The sequence below is a fragment of the Epinephelus moara genome, chromosome 21 (assembly GCF_006386435.1).
Source record: "Epinephelus moara isolate mb chromosome 21, YSFRI_EMoa_1.0, whole genome shotgun sequence".
Lineage (NCBI taxonomy): Eukaryota > Metazoa > Chordata > Actinopteri > Perciformes > Serranidae > Epinephelus > Epinephelus moara.
In genome coordinates, this window is record NC_065526.1 from 33,990,435 (window position 1) to 34,012,626 (window position 22,192).

The following is a 22,192-nucleotide window of genomic DNA, read 5'->3' on the forward strand; positions in this document are numbered from 1 at the left end:
GCGCTGCACAAAGTGAAAGCGGAGATTTACGGTCGGACTCGGTCCGTCACTCAATTATGTCCGTCGGGGAACTAGATATTTTAAATGGTTCTGCTCGCAAAAACGGAATTAAAATAAAACAAAATAAAATAAAATAATATCCTGCGCCCAATAATTCGGTACAGGGTCATGCCGAACCGAAAGTCGCGTACCGAACAGCTCGACACAAATACATGTACCGTTACGGCCCTAATATTCGGTATTCAGTACTCGGTATTCGGCCAAGCGTTTAATATTATTCGGCTTCGGCTTCGGCCACAAATTTTCATTTCGGTGCATCCCTATAACTAACTCAAAGTAACATTGTCTCTGGAAATAATCCCGACAATGTTGTCACCACAATGTAATGTAATTATAGTCAGGAATATATAAAATGTATTTATTTTTTCCTTTTTCATGGGATTGGGACGGGATGGGATTATTTTTGTGGCAGTGGGATGGGACAGGACTGAAAATCCAATCCCGTGTCACCCTCTACAGCACATCACCCTCCTATAGGTCAAGGACTTCTATATCTTACTCCTCTTCTCCTTAATGGCCATTGCTGTTTGTCTGAAGGCCAATCTAAGTCAGAAGAATTACACAGGTTGTTATTTGGGCTGATGATGGTGCCATTACCATAGTGTTTACTTTTAGTCACATTTCCTTCACACTTTGTCACAGTTTTAGAATGAAGCCCGTCATTATGTAAAAGCAGCTAAACCACCAAGGTAATAATAGTATCTATGGATCTGAGCAAAAACCTACTGTATGATTACTGGTTAAGCTGCAAGCATAAAAAAAAGAAAGCCAGCATTAAAATGACTGTAATCTAACTGTATCCTCCATGGACGTGGTGATGGAGGCTAGTCAAGCGAGAGAGCAAACACCTTGTGCCTTTCAACTAATAATTAATAAGGTTTCCAAGGTAACAATCTGAGCAGGTAGAGCGCAGAACTGATACTTGTTTATGTTGTTTTCTCGGCTCACCTGTCTCCGGGTCACACTGGTGCTCGCAGGGATCCAGGAGGCGTCGTCCACACAGCTCGCTAACCCAGGGCCCGCTGGCATTCTGCTGGTAGTACAACAAGATCTGGGCTGGGTTCAGCCAGTCTGAGGCATCCAACTGGCTCCCCTGCAGCAAAATAAACCTTGAACCTGAGAAGGATGGATGAGGGAAGAAATGAGAGATGGATAGGGGGTTGAAGAGACAGAGAATTGGGAAAGGGGATAAAGGGACGTGGAAGGTGGATGAATATATGGTGGGAGGGTGGAAAAGAAGGAAAGAATGAGAGGGAAGGAAAAGACAGTGAGTACAAAACAGCTCACATCAAAAAACAAATAACTGCCTTTTTGGGCAAGTGTCATTTTAACAATTATTAAAAATATTAAAATAATAAGAAGGACAAGGACACAAGATATTTTGGACCTTGCAACTCAAATACCTGCAGCTGATTTAAAGACAGCGAGCAGATTATTTTATTACTCTAAGCTGAAATGGGGCAAGAGATGCTTTAGAGGTGAGGAAAACTTAAATCCTAGAGTTAGAAAACCTTCAAAATAAAACAGTTTGATAAAAGCAGAAAATAAATATTTGATCACAGGAATATCAGTTGAGGATTTATTTGGCTTCAAGATGAACCCATTCCTACAAACACTGCATTAAAAACCTCAAACAACCTTCTCAGCTACCACTGTGGTATCTGAAAACCAATTATTAGCATGTATTATCATTAAAGCAAGGGCTGAGATCCAACCAAGACAACAAACCTTGACAGCTAAAACTAAAAGATAAAAATATTCAAACTGCGAGAAACATTTTAATGAAACAATACCTGTAATAACAAGACTAACACTTCTGCTGGTAATTATCAGTAACCACAGGTAGCCACTTTGTTGCCCTGCAGCCAAACACATGCGCCAGTGAAGAAAATAGAGGTTTGAATTTTGTGTACGCATTTCCCATGGCGTTTGAATAAATATTTGCAAGGATTATAATGGTGAAGGTTCACACAATGTCAAACATAAATAAATCATGTTAGTGTAGTTTGGACTGCTTACTGTATGTACTAAAGGAAGGCCTTTGTTTGGCTGCGGGTTTACTGATAAACCTCGTCTTCTTTGTCCTTCCCGTTGGTGCAGTGGGAAATTGTGTTATGGACTTCTCTCCTTTTCATGTATTTCTTGCTGAGCCAATGACTTTACATGCAGGGTGTGTTTAATTTGATTATGTTTAGGGTGATGGCACACACAGATTAAATTGGCTACACGCCCTGGTGACTGTGACTGGATATTAACTTGGTTAAAGTTGAGGGTCTGTAAAAAAAAATTTACTCCTCAAACTCAAACTGTTCAGACTACTCTGCAGTTTCACTTTATGAAAGCACGTCAACAATGTCACTGAATATTTTTGTATGATTATTAGCAGCAGAATCAACAGCTAAGAATAAATTAACAGTTCCAAAGCTGTTTCCCCCTGAACTCCCAAGGTACATGCACAAAAAAGCACACCTCCATCTTGATCCTCTCATGCATTATTAGTGGGACTCGTGCCATGAATAAAGGGACTTGATGGTATTATTGTTGCATTCCAGTGTCAGGTCACCACAACTGCTGCATCTGTGAACAGCCTTTAATGGCCCTTTGAATTTAAATTCTTATGCTTTGACAAAAAAAAAAATTTGTATATTTGTATCAGCCACCATGAGGGGTGGATAGAAACGTATGACCATAAAGAGTTGGAATCTTGACAATATTGATGAGCTATAGTGTACTGTTGCTTGTTTCCAGTGTAGATTTTAAAATCCAGGCATTTGTCCAGCAAAGATAAATTGAAAGGGACAGTTCACACCAAAAATTAAAACAACATATTTTCCTCTTATCAGTAGTGCTATTTATCAGTCTAGATTGTAGCAGAGTGTTGGAGATATCCGCCATAGAGACATCTGCTTTCTCTTGAATACAATGGAACTAGATGGCATGCCCTTTTGGCGTTACCGACTCACAAGACACCTTTTAGTGTCTGTATGTGACACACATCTGGCTCCTGTAACAACATTGTTGAGTTGTGGTTAGGTTAAGACAACAAAACTACTTGGTTAGGTTCACATCAATGACGTAATTACGTCAAATACCTACGTAAGTTATGCAACAGTACTTCTAACAATGACTATTGGTACGCAAAATGAACTGTGATCACCTGGATAAAAATCTGTTTTTGTTTCATCCATCCATCACGCCTCCCTCCAACCTTACGCAGATTTTCTCGCATATAAACTACGTCAGTTGCTCTTAGCACCAAATATTGTGCATCTCAACGCAAAAATAATTCTTATACTGCCTCTGTGCCACAATGCCTACAGTTCCTGACAAAGCATCAGTATCTGACGACCTGGAAATGAGAACGGGCTGGGTGCTCAAAGTGCCAAAAAATAAATTTGAAAAACTTAACAGCAATGTCTCTTTCCAGAAATCATGACCCAGTTATTCGAGATAGTCCACAGAGCTTGTTGTGAGCAGTTTCATGTTGGAACTATTTTCTTTTACTGAACTACACTCGCCAACTGTATCAACGCGCAGAACGAAGTGTGCATCTACTGTTAGCTCACCTAGGACCACTGAGCTAGCTAATGTTACAGCTCAGCCGAGGAGGAAGCATTAATGTTAACATCTAGCACTGTCACGAGCACGAGCCTCTCGTGCCTGAGTAGATGCTCACTTCCCTCTGCACAGTGATACAGTTGGCTGTTGTAGTTTGGTGAAAAGAAAATATTTCCTACATGATACTGCTCAAAACGATGTTTTTTTTTTTGGTGCTTTGAGCACCATAAGCAGAGTGCCATCTAGTTCTAATTATTTTGGAAAGAAGGCAGACATCTCCGATATCTCCAACACTCAGCCACTCACATCAAATTAATCTAGATTGATAAACAGCGCTACAGGTAAGAGGACAAATATGTGTTTTTTAGGTTTTGGAGTTAACTGTCCCTTTAATTGAGGAAAATGAGACAAGAACTGCATATACATTTATCTGATATTAGTACTACTTCAAAAGTTGATATCGAATTGTTACACTGAATACACTTGAAAACTTGAAGATATCTCCTAAAGTCACTTTGCATTTCCGAGGAAAGTTTAAAGCCTTGAAAAATATGCAATACTTTGAAATCCAACCAGCCAACCCCATCCCCACCCCCACCCCCCAAAACACAGCTTGTGGACACTGAATACAGCAGGTGTCACTGTAATACCTGACACCGACAGTTATCCACTGTGTGATCTCTGTAAATTAGCAGCAACTCTCATTGACCAAAGCCCTGTCCATTTGCAAACATGGGATGCACTGGGCATTTGCTAACCCAAGCATATTTAATGACTTCTTGGCAGGCTCTGTGTGCCCTAGTTAGTGCCATCCCCTTTGATGATCCCTTTAAAACTAGAGCACACACTGCAAATGGCCGGCACATCTTGTTTGTCTAATTGTGGAGGGTCGTAAAATTGCTCGTAAAAACTTTCAGACCTGAGACACCAATCAGCAATGTTTCTGTTTTTATGGCACATTTTATGTCCTATTTGATGTCTCTGGCAATCGGGGATATGCAGTATTTTTGTTTTCACATCATGAAATGGATTCTAATATTAAACATAAGTTATTTGTGGCTGTATGAAAAAAAAATAATGTACTAACTGACTTCTGACGAAAAAAATGTTAATAGAATATGAAACTAGAGCCAGTTTGATTCAGATATTCATCATCACCTCAAGTGTGAATCTCTCTGGAGGACTTCCAGAGCTAGAGCAGGTGGAGTGGGCACCAGGCTTAATAGCCGATTGAAGCACCACTGTACAGCACTTCAGTCAGAGTCTGAATAGGGCTGTTGTGCAGAAATTGAGCAATATTACATGAGATATTTATGAGTAGAAAATGTTTCATAACTGAAACAACATAAAGAAAAGAAAAGCATTCAAGCAGTAAGTTTTTTACTTAAACCTTTGAAGTAAGTGTTCATTTGTTAGTCTTTGTGCTTTTAATCTTTGACACGTGACAGCAGAGATGGACAGGAAACGTGAAGAGAGTGCACCATCACATTACAGTCGTAGGTGGCCATTTCATGAAACCTTGACATTTCAGTGACTCATAAAGGTTGTTACAGGGACAATGTTGAAAATAAAAATTCACCAGATTGTAGGCACTTTTCTGGTGGAAAAAAACAATGACAGGCAGGTGCAAAGTAACAGAAAAATATGAAAACATGATTCACTCTGAGCAAGCGAGGTCTCTTCCATTATGGTCAAAACAAACTGTTTTTTTTTTGTTTGTTTGTTTTAAAAGATAGAGCAGGATGTATTATTGGAGTGTAGCTCATCAGCAGTTGTCTTGCTGTAATAATTTATTGAAAGAGACCTTTCTTGGTCATTATTCCTAATGTTTTTCAGCCACGCAAGCAGAATGGCACCATGGCAATGACAGTAGTCTCTGTTTTGGTGCAGACTGAAATCTCTCCACTAACTAATGGATGGACTGTCATGAGCTTTTGTATACAGACATTCGTGGTTCCCATAGGATGAATCCTCATGAATGCGGTGATCCTGTGACTTTTCATCTAGTACTATAGCTACCACCACCATAGAGTTGTTCACATTTGTGATTTTAAAAGCCCAGACGCACCACACCAATATCAGAGAAGTGGTGGCAACAAAGGCGGACTGTTGCTTTGCCTCATGTCTCAGCCAAAAGTTGCATGTGAACACACAGCAAAGACCACAGCTGACAGCCAACTAGCCTTAGTCTTGAGACAAAAAAGTTAATTAGTTTTAGTCACATTGTAGTCATTTCAATCCTTCATAGTTTTACTCTAGTTTCAGTCGTCAGAAATTCAAAACATTTTAGTCGGCAAAATTCTTGACATTTTAATCAACTTTTAGTCCTTATGTTTTCTGTATGTTTTTTTATATTTAAACTAATCCAATTAGGCTAATTAATGTATAAGAAATTAGAATCAAGGTGACAGGTTGTATAAAAATTTAAATTATTAAATTAAATTAATTTATAAAAACAACACACCCATCTTCTTCAGCTGCTTTATGTTCAGTGCAAGTTAGCCTGTTAGCATGCTAACAGGTTTAACTATCATGGTAAACATGCCACACCTGCTAAATATCAGCACTGTTAGTACCAGCACTGGAAGTGTCGTAGCCTGCTGATGTTAGCATGTAGCTCAAAGCAACACTTTGCCTGAGTACAGCCTCACTGAGCCGCTAACATGGCTGTAGACTCTGAGCCTGCTTGTCACTGAAGGTTGAGTCACTAAGGTTTTTCACGAAGAGTTTGAATTTTCAACAAAATAGATATTTCAAGATGGAGTGAAATATTCAGGCTCTGGCAGATGGCCATCCAGGACGATAGTATGATGGTCCTTGACCAGGGCTAGGCATGACATACAACAAAGGTCCCTAGATACGCCTTAGTTATGCCCCTTTAACCACTGAGCCACTGGGACGAGCCAAATGATAGTCTGAGATGCATTTTTGACACATCCCAGACAAGACACAGATGGAAGTACAACACCTGTTTCCACAAAAATACAATTTAGGATGACAAACCCTGGCCAAATTTCCGTTTAAGACTCCTGGTTAGTCATCAAGAAAAGTTTGTCCTATCCTTTGTTATGAATCTTGAACAGCAGTAGATATTGTTATCCTGTGTAAAGAGACAAACATCTCAATATGATTACTTTCCCTGATGTGAAAGGCAAGGAAAAATGTGTGACTCTGTGTTTCTGTGGTTTCCCTCACAGTATTTGAAGGCAGACACATGCCCAGCTGTTGGCATTAATAGCTTCTATCCCCAGTGGTAGAAACCAGATTTTCATCTGATTCACCATGACATCAAATCAAGTCTGATGAGATTGTGGAGACATTTATGGAAACATTCTAAATCGATCCCAGTTTTGTAATTCAACAGGCGAATTCCCCATCTTTCATCTCTCCTTTCAAAGTTCCCTCCCTGGACGCCTCCCTGGAATTTTAATATCTTCCTGGCAGGGCAGCGTCTACCACCGGAAAGCAGCAGCGCTCCGAATCAAATCAGACCTCCAGATGATAGATGAGTGAGCCTAGTCACAGTCTATAATATATCTGGACTGCCAGCTCACTTCTGTGACAGCTAAAAAATGCCAAAGAGCAAGCAGGAGCCAGTGCTTGGCCCCCGCGGTGCTTTTTTTTCTTCTGCAGGTGCTACATTGAAATTCATTAGCGAGGTGGTTCAACGTATCAGAAAGTACAAGGGGAAGAGTGATGGAGGGTTTGCTGCGGGTGGTCACTGCGACCTGGCCTCAATGTGCTCTGATGCTTTGAGGGCACATCTGTTGTGTGGTCTCACATGGGAAACCCAGGGAGGGGGTGGTCGACCTGGCATTTACCTTTGTCTTTGAGAGTGCAAAGCAAATCGGCAGCTCGACCGCAAAACGCAGGCACTCCGTTTGAGAGAAATAGCGGGCTGAACTCTCAGGAGGGCGGCGGAAAAATGCCAGCTCAGCCCCCTGGGGCTTTGAGCGCCCACAGAGGCTCCATCCACAATCTGAGTGTAAAGCCTTACCGTCAGCAATGAGGTGCTCCGGCACATGTAGGATTACCCGGACTGAGAGGCTGCAGGACATATGAGAGGAGTAAACCAGGCCGATCACGCAGCTGATGACACTGATCAGAGTCAGGGTGGTCTTATTGATGGGGCTCCGCGGGGAACCTGCTGCTGGAAACAAATGCACAGGGAGGGAGCGGGGAGTGGTGGGAACAACAAACGATAGAGACATGTGAAGCAGTGACCGTTTTTCATTCCCCCACAACCCCTGCATATCATAGACATACATGCACACAGCCACACACACACACTGCTTACATGGGGAGTCATTTTACAAACAAGCCAAAAAATGGGCTTTGCGCCCATGAAAAGGACCTTTGGATCAAAAACCTGAAGCCCTTTGGGAGGTTTAGATTCGGCATAGCTCGGTGGCACAGAAATAAGGTTTACCTTTGAAGGGTATTAACATCCACACAGGGATGTGGGGGAAAAAGGAGACATGGGTCTAAATGAAAGTGGTTCAGAGGTTGTTTTGCAACCTTCCCTCTTTCCTCCGCTCTCCCTCTCTGCCAGGGCGAGAATGCTTCCCTTATCTCTTTCACTCCAGAGTGCAACACAGAAAGTGTTAAACGTGACCAACAGGGGCATGCATACATACATGCACACACAAAAAACCCACAGTGACCTTGAATAAAGCCACTCACACTTTGTTTGAAGAGGTTATTTTTTGCACAAGCAGAATAACTCTAGATTATATTGTCACTTTTAAATTAGTCAGGCAGAACTTTCTCATTCAAAAGCTGCCCAAGGCGATCCTTTAAACAAAAGCCCAAGTAGAAAGCTGACCTATCGTATTAAGTATAAAGCTAGTTCAGAACTTACCCAGAAATCCTGGATGTGGGGCGTAATTTCACCTTTTTTTTAAAAAAAAAAAGTTAATTTTCTTTTATTTTTATGACATTGCAGAAATTATCTCCAGGAGACATTTGGCTATTACATAAAAAAGTGGAATATATATAATTCAATAATTTCATCCCCCCCCCACTCATCATTCCTCTGACTTGAAGAAATACTCCCATCATGCCTCATGAATCATTCCTTTCCTCTGGATGTAAACAACATAGTTAGGGCAGCATTGCAGCCACTTTATTCTATTCTTAAGCTTCGCTCTAATTAAAGGTGTTGGCTACACTTCTGGAGGCATCGCCATGTTTGTGACACCTGTGCACATGACGGGGGAATAATTGGCTTAGAGGCGCTGTGAAGGCTTGTAACGCCTTCTGACAGCAGCTATTATTTTGAGGGCATTGTCTCTTTATTTTTTATTTATTTATTCTTTCCTATGTCTCTCTTCCACACCCCATTACTGTACATCAAAGCTGCAAGGACATGGCATGCTGAAAGATAAAGCGTGCTGCACCACTTCACTTTGACAGCATTTGCACAGGATCCTCCTCAGAAATAATATTTGGGTGTAATATTATTTCAAAATATGGTGTTTTTCGTGTCGTCAAATGCAATCGATATCAAAATATTCTGTACTGGAAACCTCTGATCTCATCGTCTTGTTTGATTTCAGTCAACAAGATTGTATGCGGATGCACTGAGATCAGTGTGACATGCTCACAACCACTGTTAAACACACATTTATGTGCATACTGTGTACACAAATTCCATGTATTTCCTTTAGGAGTCACGAGCACACACACCACTGGAGCCATCCATCTGCTATATGCACTGTAAAGGTTACTTGTCATGCGTCGTGACGATGGTAAGACCATCAGACGGCGGGATAAACTGTCTGTAGGTGTATGAGTCCTCCTTACCCCCTGAGCCCCACGCGCTGTTGGCGTTACCATTTCTCATACCTCGACTCCGCCGGCGACTGCGGTTTGGATCGGTGTAAAAGGCCAGCTGAGGCTCGCTGTCTGCCTCCGTTCCAGAGTCACCGTCTGGGTTCAAGAAAGTTGAACCCGCTGTTGGATTCACACATGAAAAAAAATAAAAAAAATACATCTACAATGAGGAGGACAAGAGTTCTTGACCAATGGTGGGGAATTTTGTCCTCAAGTTGGCCTCATAGAGATGGCAGGAAAAGGGCAGCCAGACCCAAAGATGCTGGATTTAGCATGGAAACAGATTAGAGAAGAAAAGTTTTCTTCAAGCAATAACTGAAATGTAGGCTAATGGTGATGGAAGCCAAACAGAAAGCTGATGTATCATTTAAAGAAAAGCTTGAAGACAACATTTCCCCCTTGAGCAATTTAACTTTAGCTTTGGTTGAGCCATTTCATTTACTGAACCAACAAGAGGACAATATTATAGATCCTTGACTTGGCTGTCATGACGTCCTCATAGAAAATGAAGCCAGACAAAACTTTTACAGCAGAGGTAGATGCAGAAGCGTCCACACATTTCAGCTTCTTGCCTTTGATCTGTGCTTTGTAAGTGAATGGCCTTTTGCTGAAGAAGTCCTTGGGAGAATGCAATTTGAGCAAATTGTACTTCACCTTGAGCCGTTTATTAAAATCTGGCAAGGTTTGCTTTGTAAAGTGAACCTTTCACAGTGGATATTATAAATACCCTCAATGAAGGAGAAGTGATATAATAATGTAGAAAGCGAGTTGAATGTGCGAGTTTGAGCAAATTTGAATTCTCTCTAACAGGAGACACATGAGGGAGGAATATGCCATTGAAAATGACTATACACACTTTCATATTTATAAAACAGTGATGAACAAAGATCAGGGCTTCATTTAAGAATACAGTACATTTTTTGCTGTTGCATAAATGGATGGTTAGAATTTAAATAATTGCACAAAATCCTACCATTGATCTCATTGCCTACTTGTTATTTTAGGACATACTGATGCTTCTGCTTCAATAGTTTGGGATACGTTTGAGACTGAACTATGTGGATTTGGTTACATCAGCATTTAAAACAGCACATTTTTGGAACCAAAGTTAACTTATTTTGGTTGAACAGCTAAAACCAGTGTATTTTCTCATGAAGGTAGGACAAATTTACACGCTTTTGAGTTCAACTTCAGTGACCTTTGACATGTAAATTTAAGTCACCGACCAAGTGAAACTTCTTGACATTACTGGCCTTGGAATTGAGACAACCCAAAATTTTTGAAAGGTCACAATGGACGAAGCTACTATATCATATTAGCTGCATTCTCCATCCAGTTTCACGAAGCTCTGTTCTTTCACTGTATAAACTTCTCAAAAAAATGGATGGTACAAATGCATTGTCATAAATTAACTGTTAACTTACTATCCATATGGCCACAAAATCATTAAACTTTAAAAGCACCTTTATTTTTTGGTGTGATTGGGCACTTACTTCAATTTATGGGGATTGTTTCTTTGTTTTTCACAAAAAAATCAGTTGTAATTTCAAATTGTCTATTTCACCATTTTCTCTGTGTTGTTAGTAAAATGTGGATAGTTACTGCAACCCGTGTTTGAGTCCTGCAACAAAAAAGAACAGGGCTCAGAAAAAGAAAACCAAAGAGGATTCTCCTTATTAAAAACTTTCCCTATCTTATAATGACTTCCCCCACTTTTGGTTCAACTGAGCGCTGACATCTAAGTTGCCTGAAACACAAAAACTCATTGCTTCTTTCTGTCTTTGACTTTACAAAATCGTCACACTGCCTTCATTTTCCGTTTCACTGAGACTTTGAAGTAATCAAATATATGGCTGAGATTTAGCACACGACACCCAAGTGGAAAACCGCACCCAGTATATATACCACAGATATTGTGTTGTCACAAATTAATAACAGTGCACTATGAATATGGTACTTGTCCCTGGTGTTTCCATGGAAACAGAGGTCTTTTAACTCTTGAAATATAGATAAAGAAATATCTAAGCAAGAAAGAGTAAATTAAACGCTCTTTGTTTATACAGATGTATGGTGTCAACAGCTCCTGCAAACAACCTCTTACTGGCACAAGCTGAGAAATATTTAATCAATCTACCAACCTGAATAGGTTACATGGCTGAATACATTTTTTATTTTTTTTTTAATCTTTAAATGGGAGTGCTGTACAGTCTGGTTGTTAGTTGCATGTGACAGCTTCATTCCCTAGTTCAAACTGTTTTAAACTTCCAACTTCTGTCTGATTTATGATCTTCATAATGATATAACTCCCCCCTTTGTCTCTATTTGGTCCCATAGCAAAGTCCTATGATATGTCGCTTCTGACATTTCTTTAGAATACTGTTTAAAGCATGTAACACTTTCCTCTTTGACAATTACAATATATGTAGACAGACAAATATACCATATATTGACAGTTGTGTTTAATCTTATATCATGCAATCAAGTTATTTTTGCTTGCCTGAAAAGTGAACTGAAACAAAGGATTATTTTTATCGTCAATTATTCCGTTGATTATTTCCTTGACTGATCAATTAGTTGTTTGTCTTTAAAATGTCAGAAAATGGTAATAACGTTTTTATTCGGGGGGGGGGGGGGGGTTTCCAGAGCTCAAGATGATTTCCTCAAATGGCTTGTTTTGTCTGCAACCCAAAGATATTCAGTTTATTGTGACAGGGAAGTAAAATAGCAAAACAATCATCACATGCAAGGCGCAGGAATCTGATAATTTTCACGTTTTTTCCTGGAATTTTGTTGACCAGTTACCAATTATTAGTTGCAGCTTTACTGTATAGCAGTAAACATGAATCATGATCTACTATGGCTATCATGTTACCAATTGTTGTTGGGGTTTTTTATGTTGACGACTAAATACTTATTATTCTATTCTATTTTAACATCCATATTTTAATATACTGTATGTTGATACTAGGTGTCAGAGCTGCAGCTGATTGTCAAAAAATGTCAATATAGACTGAACTGTAATTCAGCTGTTGGTTAATTGTTCAGCCAGAGAAAAGCAAAAACTCCCAAGTTATGTTTTCACATTGCTTGTTTTTGTCAATCAAACCCAAAAGAAATAACATGTATGATGAAATAAAATTGAGAAAACTGTCAAAACCTCACATCAGAGAAGCTGGAACCACTTATTGTTTAGTGCTTTTGCTTGATATATGACATATGTTTAATAAATGACTGTAATCATATAAGATTGATTCTCTAATGAAATTACTGTCTGAACACCTTTCAGAGCTGCTATGGATATTTATTTTACTATCTTGAAGGATCTTGGACATTCCTTTCGGGATAAAGAAAGTACCGTCTTATCTACTCTTAAACATAATGTATTTCTCAGTATTTTTTTTTATCAGTGGCACCTTGACCAAGCTTTATGTTGAACACAGGTGGCGGTACTGTAGGTCTGATCTGATATTTTGTTACTTAGGAATATTTAGGAGAAAATGGGGTATGTGGCATTGGGGAAGACTGCAGAAATAAAACAATTTAGATAGTATCGATGGAAAACAGTGGATGACATACATACAGTATGCAAAATGAAAAACATGAGGACGACATAAACAGCTAAACACGAACAACACATATTTGGCTGTGGTCTCTTGCTGGACAATACCAACGTGACTCTTGTCTTTTCAGTGTGTCTGTTTTTCATATTGCCATTCATGAAAAATACACAAACCATTAACAATTCTATTCCACTGGAAAGGATGCAGAATAAATGCAAAAAATAAAAATAAAATGGGGGAATGCACAGCTTTGTTTGGGGAGATAATCCCACTCATACCATTTAATCGTTCTCCATTTAACATTTGGATGAGATAGTAAATGTCTCATGCTTTTTTCAATGTAGGAGGCAAGTGAATGGAGCCTGTCATTTAAAGCTACAATGTGATCTTAAGGATGAGCCACAAAAACTGCTCTTACAATTCAATCTGTCTGTAATGCATTTCAGCTGAGTGTGTTTTAGCTGAGGCATTAGCTATATTTAGAGGGCATGTATTGAAGCTTGTCTTACAAGTGTTAGCGGATTGCGAATGACAAAGTGAGGGGGAAAATCCATCAAAGCAGCAAAGATTTGCTGCCTCAGCGGGATATACAGTATGTGAACTGAAACAAAATTCATGCTAACGTTGCTCAGTGACAAGAGCTTTTAAAATCCCCAACCAAGACGCAGCGTTTGATTAAACTGGAGAAGATCCCTAACGAAAAAAACTAGGGGAATGAAAACACTGTTGGCAGCAATGTCAATGTGACGAACCGAGAAGGACTTTTTCATGACAGCAGCTTCATCAGCTTTTCATATTGTTGGTTTTAGAACAATATGCGCTGGAGTTATGAATGCATAGTGTAAATATTATTGGCAGCCATGACTATCTGACAGCACAGATGTTGCCGTTGCTTTACTTCACAAGTGGGAAGGCTCTTCTGATGACACCATTGTTTCAGCAGCATTTCACACGACTGATTTGATAATAAAGCAATATTCACTGCACAATTTCCCCCAAGAAATGTTTACTGGCAGGGAACAAAGTCCTCTGAAACATTATTCAGTGTGCTGTTAAAACACTGCAGTGAAAAGAAGACAAATAAAACCTCCATGCAGTGATTGGGGAAGACAGAGCCACTTCTTCAAACATACAATATGTTCCAATAAATACAAAATTATAACAAGCCAGCTGACTTAAAGAGACAGATCACCCCCAAATTAAAAAGATATATATTTTCCTTCATACCTACGGGACTAGTTATCAGTCTACATTGTTGCTGAGTCTACGTTGCTGTGAGTTGCCAAGTGTTTGAGATAATGGTCAGAGAGAGAGAGAGAGAGAGAGAGAGAGAGAGAGAGAGAGAGAGATAGAGATAGAGATAGAGAGATACAATACCTATAAAAAGTATTCACTCCCCCCCTTGGATGTTTCACCCTTTTGTTGCTTTTATACGTACATAAAATCATGGTCAGTAGAATTTGGCTTTTTTGACAAGAATTTGCAAAAAAAAGAAAAACGTCCTTACTATCAAAGTGAGAACAGATTTTTACAAAATAATGTCAATTATATATATATAAATATATAAGGTAAGGTAAATGACTACATAAATTTTCACCCCATTCAGGTCAGTATTTAGTAGATGCACCTTTGGCTGCAATCACAGCACTGAGTCTGTGTGGATACATCTCAGTCAGGCTGGCACATCTGGACACTGCAATTTTTCTCCATTCTTCCTTGCAAAACAGCTCAAGCTCTGTGAGGTTGCTTGGGGATCGGGCGTGAACAGCTCTTTTCAAGTCGAGCCACAAAGTTTCGATTGGACTGAGATCTGGGCTTTGACTTGGCCACTCCACCATTTCTGTGTAGCTTTTGCTGTATGCTCGGGGTTGTCTTGCTGGAAAATAAATCTTCTCCCAAGTCGTAGTTTTTTTTGCAGACTGAGTCCGATTATCCTCCAGGATTTGGCGATATTTTTCTGCATTCCTGTTCCCCTCTACCTTTACAAGCCTTCCAGGGCCTGCTGCTGAGAAGCATCCCAAGAGCAAGATGCTGCCACCACCATGCTTCATGATGAAGATGGTGTGTTTGTGGTTATGTGCAATGTTTGGTGTTCGCCAAACATAGCGTCTCATCTGATGGCCAAAAAGCTAAATTTTTGTCTCACCAGACCAAAGAACCTTCTTCCAATTGACCTTGGAGACTCCCACATGCCTTTGGGTGAATTCTAGACGAGATTTCAGATGAGCTTTTTTCAACAATGGCTTTCTCTTTGCCACTCTCCCATACAGCTTCAACTTATTTTACACTATATATTTTTAATTGACATTAGTTTGTGAAAATCTGTTTTTACTTTGACATGATAGAAGCTTTTTTTTGCAAATTCTTGTCAAAAACACCAAATTATATTGACCATGATTTAATGTATAAAAGCAACAAAAGGGAAAAAAATCCAATGGGGTGAATATTTTTTATAGGCATTGTACAATATACACACTGCTCAAAAAAATTAAGGGATCACTTAAATAATACATTCGATTTTGATGAACAAATTTTTTTTTTTGTTGTTGATGGACATTGAATAATTTGTTGAGAACAAAATGACGTAACAACAGTCAATGGAAACCAAAATCATCAACCCCTTGAGGGCAGGATTCTAAATCACACCAAAAATCAAAGCACAAAAATGAAATCACAAGCTGATCCAACTTATCACAGCAACTCATACTGTAATGTGCCTCAGTAGTGTGTATGGCCCTCATGTGCCTGTGTGCACTCCCAACAACATATGGGCATGCTCCTGATGAGTCGGTGGATGGTGTCCTGGAGGATCTCCTCCCAGACCTAGACCAAGGTATCTGTGAGCCCTTGGAGAGTCTGTGTCAGTACCTGACGGCGTAAGATGCACCAATACGCAACGTCCCATAGGTGCTCAGTTGGATTTGGGTCAGGGGAACGTGAAGGCCAGTCATTGGCATCAATGCCTTTTTGTCATCTAGGAACTGCCTATACACTCCGGCCACATGAGGCCAGGCATTGTCCTGCACCAGGAGGAACCCAGGGCCTACTGCACCAGCGTAAGGTCTGACACATTCTCATAAGATGGGATGGACAACCCCGAAAAACATAATTGACCCGTTTATGTTGCCAGCACCTGGCATAACAGCCCCCACTGGTGTGTAAGTAAGTCATAGCTGTGGTAATCATAGGCTCCAAAGCCACATCATAAGCTACGCTGTAGCTGAAATGTAATCTAAATGTAATCTAAATGTATCAGCCACTGCCTTCTGCCTTTTTTCGGGGGCGCGGCTCTGCTGCTGACCCAGTGTCTCACCTGTCTGTCTCGTCTCCTGTCATTTTTATGTTTTTTGTTGTTTTAAGTGATCAAGCCCGCATTCTCTTTGTGGCAAAATGAAGTTCAGCGCCGGTATATTACTTTGGCTGGCTGTGTGCCTTCTCAGTAGTTTAATCGCCGAAGTATGGAGTTTATATGGAAAAGCCGGCATCCTCACCTACACGCGGGACCAGCTGTTGTCACTCAGGCACTTAATCAAGCCGGAGGACTCTGGTCTGGAGCTGCTGGTCAAGTATCCGCAACTCAAAAACATCGCAACGCGAAAAGGAAATAAAATAAAGAAAAGAGGATCCAGAGGTGGTGTGAGAGAAAGACTAAGGAGGCGCGGCAGCAGACATCCTCTACCGGTAATAACTTTTTCTAATGTTCGCTCTTTGAGCAACAAGATGGATGAACTGATCGCTAAAGTTCACTATGATAATGAGTTCCGACAGAGTAACCTCATCTGTGTCACGGAAAGCTGGTTGAAAGAGGAGATGTCAGACCCCAACCTGCCGGGTTACACAATTATTCGGGCTGACAGAGACATTAATTCGTCACGGAAATCTATTGGCGGTGGTTTGTGTGTCTACATGGACACACGCTGGGCTACCCAGTACACCGTCCGGGAACGTGTGTGCACACATGACTATGAAATCCTGGTTGTCTCATTTCGCCCCTTTTACCTCCCGAGGGAGTTTGGCCAGATTACAATCATATTGGCCTATGTACCTGGGCCGGACTTCATGGGAGCTGCAGCCAGGATAGCCGAGAGCTATAACACCGCCCTGTCCCGTGCAGTTGACCAACCCGTCCTGTTACTCGGGGACTTTAACTCCTGTGACCTGTCCGATCATCTACCCACTTTACATCAATACGTGGACTGTCCCACCCGCCTGGCACGTACCCTGGATAAGTGCTATGGCAACATACCAGACGCCTATAAATCCATCTGTAGGCCTGCCTTGGGGAAGTCTGACCATAATGTCGTCCATCTACTTCCACGTTACAGGGCTAAGCTGAGACGGGAAAAGACAGTGACTAAGGAAATTGAGATCTGGACTGAGAACTGTATGGAGGAGATGACATGCGAGCTGGAGACTACCGACTGGCTATTTCTTAACTCATGTGACACCCCTCATGAACTAATTGACACTTTTACGTCCTATCTATTGTTTAATGAAAGTAAAATCACTCGAACTAAAACTGTTAGAATATTTCCTAATAACAATTTATGGATGACTAGCGATCTTAAGGAATGTATTCGTGAGAAAAAACGTGCTTTTAAAAATGGTAATACTGAGTTACTTAAGGAAAAAAGATGTGAACTAAGATCTAAACTGAGTAAAGCAAAAATAGAATATAAGGATAAAGTTGAACGTCATTATTTCTCAGGAAATGCCAAGAAAGCATGGGAAGGTTTAAATGTGATGATGGGCAGGGAAACTAAGAAAAACCGTACCCCCCTGTCACACCCCTCTCCATCTTTTGCAAATGATCTAAATGTCTTTTTCAGTCGTTTTGACAAGAATGATTTTAGTGCTGAACGTGATAGTGTGTGTAGGTCCATTTTAGGATATGTCCCTATTACACTGAATGAACATGAGATTGTAGCCAGCCTGTCTAGTATTAAGCCCAACTCGGCCCCGGGGCCAGATGGCCTGAGAGGGAGAGTTTTAAAAGAAAATGTTCATGAACTTAAAGGTATTGTGCTGGAGTTATTCCAGTACTTGCTTAATTCTTTAACAATGCCCAAATTATGGAAAATGTCTTATATTGTGCCTATCCCTAAAAAACCTGGAGCTACTGAATTAAAAGATTTCAGGCCCATTGCACTTACCTCTATCTTAGGAAAATGTTTTGAGAGAGTTATCTGTAGACAAATCACAGCATTGGTTTCCAACAGATTAGATCATCTCCAGTTTGCTTACAAAAGTCAGAGGGGAACTGATGACGCAACTGTCAGTATGTTCCACACTCTGTCAAAGCACCTTCAAGCCCCCTCCCACTTTGCTAGGGCCTTGTTTATCGATTTTACTTCCGCCTTTAACAGCATGCAGATTCACATCCTGCTGCAGAGACTTATCGATATAGGAGTAAACGGTGGTATTATCCACCTTGTTAGGGACTTCCTCTGTGACCGTCCTCAACAGGTTCTGGTTAATAATACTCGGTCCAACATCATTGTACTGAACACTGGCGCCCCGCAGGGCACTATTTTATCCCCATTACTTTTTTCCATATACACAAACGAATTCCAATTAGATCTGGAAAAGTTTCGTTTGTTTAAGTATGCGGATGACATGGCCCTGGTTGCCTTATTAAAGAAGGGGGACGTAGTCGGAGAGGAAGTATATAGAGCACATGTGTTATCTCTCCAAAAGTGGTGCGATGAAAGTTCCTTAGAGATCAATGTAATAAAAACACAGGAACTTGTTTTTCATGAAAAGGACCCTGTGCAGCCCCTTATAATTAGGGGACATATTGTAGAGGTAGTAGACAAGTTCAAATATTTGGGTACATATATTGATTGTAATTTAAATTTCAGTGAAAACACAGACTATATTTTTAAAACCTGTAACCAACGTCTCCATCTACTGCGCAAGCTCAACTCCTTCAGAGTGAGCAAGCACATTATGGAAACAGTTTATAAGAACTTGATAGAGGGAATTCTAACTTTTAATATGGCAATGTGGTATGGTAACCTAAACATAAAAGGAAGAAGCAAGCTGCAGAGGATAGTAAACCTTGCCTCAAAAATTATAGGGATAAGACAGAAACATTTAAGTAGCGTGTACGAGGAAGTGCTTAGTAAAAAAGCTGTAAAAATAGCAAACGATCCCTCTCATCCACTCAATAGGGAGTTTGAACTTCTCCCCTCTGGTAGACGTTACAAAGTGCCAAGGGCTAATCGTAATATTTTTAAAAATTCCTTTATTCCTAACGCAATTGGGGCATTGAACACCATGTCCCGTTGATGTGTTGTAATGTAACTGCCACTGCTGTCCTGCTTTTTGCCCTGAAGATGTCTGTGTGTAAGTGTTGCTGTTTGTTGCTGTTGTTGCCGTTGTTGTTGTTGTTGTTGTTGTGTTGTCCTGCTTGTTGTTTGTTATGAGACCAAAGACAAATCTCCACATTGTGGACAATAAATGAATTAACTAACTAACTAACTAATTTAGGACAATGGCGGAACAGAGTTACCATGTGAGCACTGGAAAAACAGTGAGTCACTTAGGATGATTCTGTTTTCTCCCACAAGTTCCTGATGCAGAGAGGTTGTTGACGGTGAAAACAACATTATGGAAGTAAACGAGTGACTCAGTAGTCTTCTGCTTTTCAAGAACCTACATCTAGCAAAGCCATCTCCACTTTAAAGACTGTAGCCTTTGAAGATGTCGCCTTCAGACGACAGACAACTACTGGGCTAGCCGAGACACCGCAAATGAGACACTGGCTTTACAGAGACCAAATAAAATGTTGTGTTTCTAATGTTGTGCCCTACAACCGAAAGATTCCAAGTTTACCACCAACAATTTTGCCTCAAATGGCCAATGGAATAGTACAGCAAGCCCCATGGCACCTTTTTAGAACAATCTGACCCATGACCACCTAAACTACAAACAACTGGTAAATGGGATTTGGTCCCATATTCCTAAACTTCACTTGAATGGACTGTGGTATACCAAGGGCCAAAAGCAGGAGATGTGTCTACGGGCACAGCTATTGGCAACATTTGAATAAGACTTTGGAATAGGACAGTCTGTTCAAATATCTTCAGTGATGAAATGCAGACTTCAAAGAAAGCATCCGTGATTTGGGACACAGATCATGTAAGAGTGTGTTCCCTAGACTGAGTGGGCCCAGTGAGAGTACAGACTCAGTAAAATGAATAAACCCAGCTAAAGAAGTCAGAGGCAAAAATGTCAGAGCAACAAATATGGATATTAAAAATCACCCAGTATTAAGAAGCTGTCACATCCAGGCAGGATTGATGACAGGAGCCCAGAAACACCATTTATAAAACTGACACTTTTGTGTAGTCCATAGGCATACAAAACACAGACAATGATTTTGTTTTTACTTTAATAAGGTAAGTGCCCCAGATCCATCTGAGCGAATCCAAATCCATTCGAGAGCACTTACAATTATTTTTAATCAAAACAGTCCCTTAATGAAGAAAGACGTAGCCTAATGGTGAGACTTGAAGTAAAGCTTTAGCCGGGATTCAGTAAACATTTGGATTCTGGTTTGCAGTTTTGTGGGCCCATGATTGCTGTTGGTGTCAGTGTAATCTATATCAGTCTGACTTTAATTGTACTGAAAATTATTCAATATTTTGATTAGCATTTCCTCTTCTTTATTAATGATCAAATTATTATGTTTAAAGAAAATGTCAAAACATAGCGGGATATAAGTTTTTTACCCCCCATGGTGACATCTTCAGATTGTTTATTTTGTCCAAACAAAGGTTTAACCAAGAGCAACATTTTGTATAGACATGCATGGTCCACAGGGGATGAATTCTACTGGATTTGATGAGCCCCTGACTTTTTCTGTAGCGCCACCATATTGTTGACATTGTTGTTTTATAGTGAAATGTCTTGACAGCTATCAGATCAATGCCATCAAATTTGGCACAGATATTCATAGTCCCCAGAGGACACATCCTAAGGATCCACTGACTTTTCCTCTAACACAACCAACTGGTCAACACTTTGAGTTATCTTACAAAAATGTGTCAACAATTAATGAATTACCAAAAACCTTGTATATACATTCATTTTTCCCAGATGATGTATCAAAATGATTTTGTTGGTCTTTTTCACTGAGTGCTGTTTCCATTTACCAGTACTGTTTTTTGTTGTTGTTAATTGTTAACATAATTAACTAATGCAGTGAACACTGTAACATTATACAGCCCAGTTGCCAGAAGAAAATGCTGATATTATATGTTTCTGCAAACAACGGATAAGTCACATTTCTAAGGAGTCATCGCTGCATTTCCAGTGGCTTTTTGGTGACCTGTTGCTGTTTCCACTGGGTTTAGTGCCAAAAAGTAGCTGATTTTTACTGAGACTGTGCTGCTGTCAGCGGCAGTGACTCAGTCCATAGGAACTTGGGTTTGTGTTGCCAGTTCAAATTCCCATCCGGACCAAATATGTCACGTGGACTGGGTAGCTGGAGAGGTGCTAGTTCACCTCCTGGGCACTGCCGGGGTGCCCTTGAGGAAGACACAGAACCCCCAAATGTTAATGCATGTATAGGTCCTGTTTGTGCATGTGTGTGTGTGTGTATTTCGGGCCTCTGTGTATATGACCACAGACACTGAATTTCCCCTTGGGGATAAACTATTCTTTTCCAGCTGCGATAGTGTCAAGAAAAGTCATTGTCTTTTACCAAGACATCATTGCCTTTCCAGTTGGGATTGTGCCAAAAAAACAGATATTTTAAACAGAAAGACAATACTTTTTCTAACTGTAACTAACTGGGTGTTGTGCCTAAACCTTACTAAATACACTGAACAAAAATATAAACGCAACACTTTTGTTTTTGCTCCCATTTTTCATGAGCTGAACTCAAAGATCTAAAACATTTTCTATATACACAAAAGACCATTTTCTCACAAATATTGTTCACAAATCTGTCTAAATCTGTGTTAGTGAGCACTTCTCCTTTGCCGAGATAATCCATCCCACCTCACAGGTGTGGCATATCAAGATTCTGATTAGACAGCATGAATATTGCACAGGTGTGCCTTAGGCTGGCCACAATAAAAGGCCACTCTGAAATGTGCAGTTTTGTTTTATTGGGGGGGTCTGGGGGGGTCAGAAAACCAGTCAGTATCTGGTGTGACCACCATTTGCCT

The 22,192-nt window shown here is 40.3% G+C and overlaps 1 protein-coding gene across 3 annotated transcripts in view; it reads right to left on the reverse strand.

Annotated features, from left to right (window-relative positions):
* Positions 1-22,192, reverse strand: part of astn1 (astrotactin 1) — a 605,257-nt gene that overhangs the window by 428,452 nt on the left and 154,613 nt on the right. Inside the window, exons 6-8 of one of the 3 annotated variants that reach the window (XM_050074592.1) lie at positions 9,466-9,573; positions 7,616-7,765; positions 1,009-1,176 (exon numbers count right to left, since the gene is read on the reverse strand). In XM_050074592.1, coding sequence (XP_049930549.1) covers positions 1,009-1,176; positions 7,616-7,765; positions 9,466-9,573 — 426 coding nt within the window. Of the gene's footprint in view, positions 1-1,008; positions 1,177-7,615; positions 7,769-9,423; positions 9,574-22,192 lie in introns of all 3 variants that reach the window. The other 2 variants (XM_050074591.1, XM_050074590.1) reach the window with 2 other exon arrangements.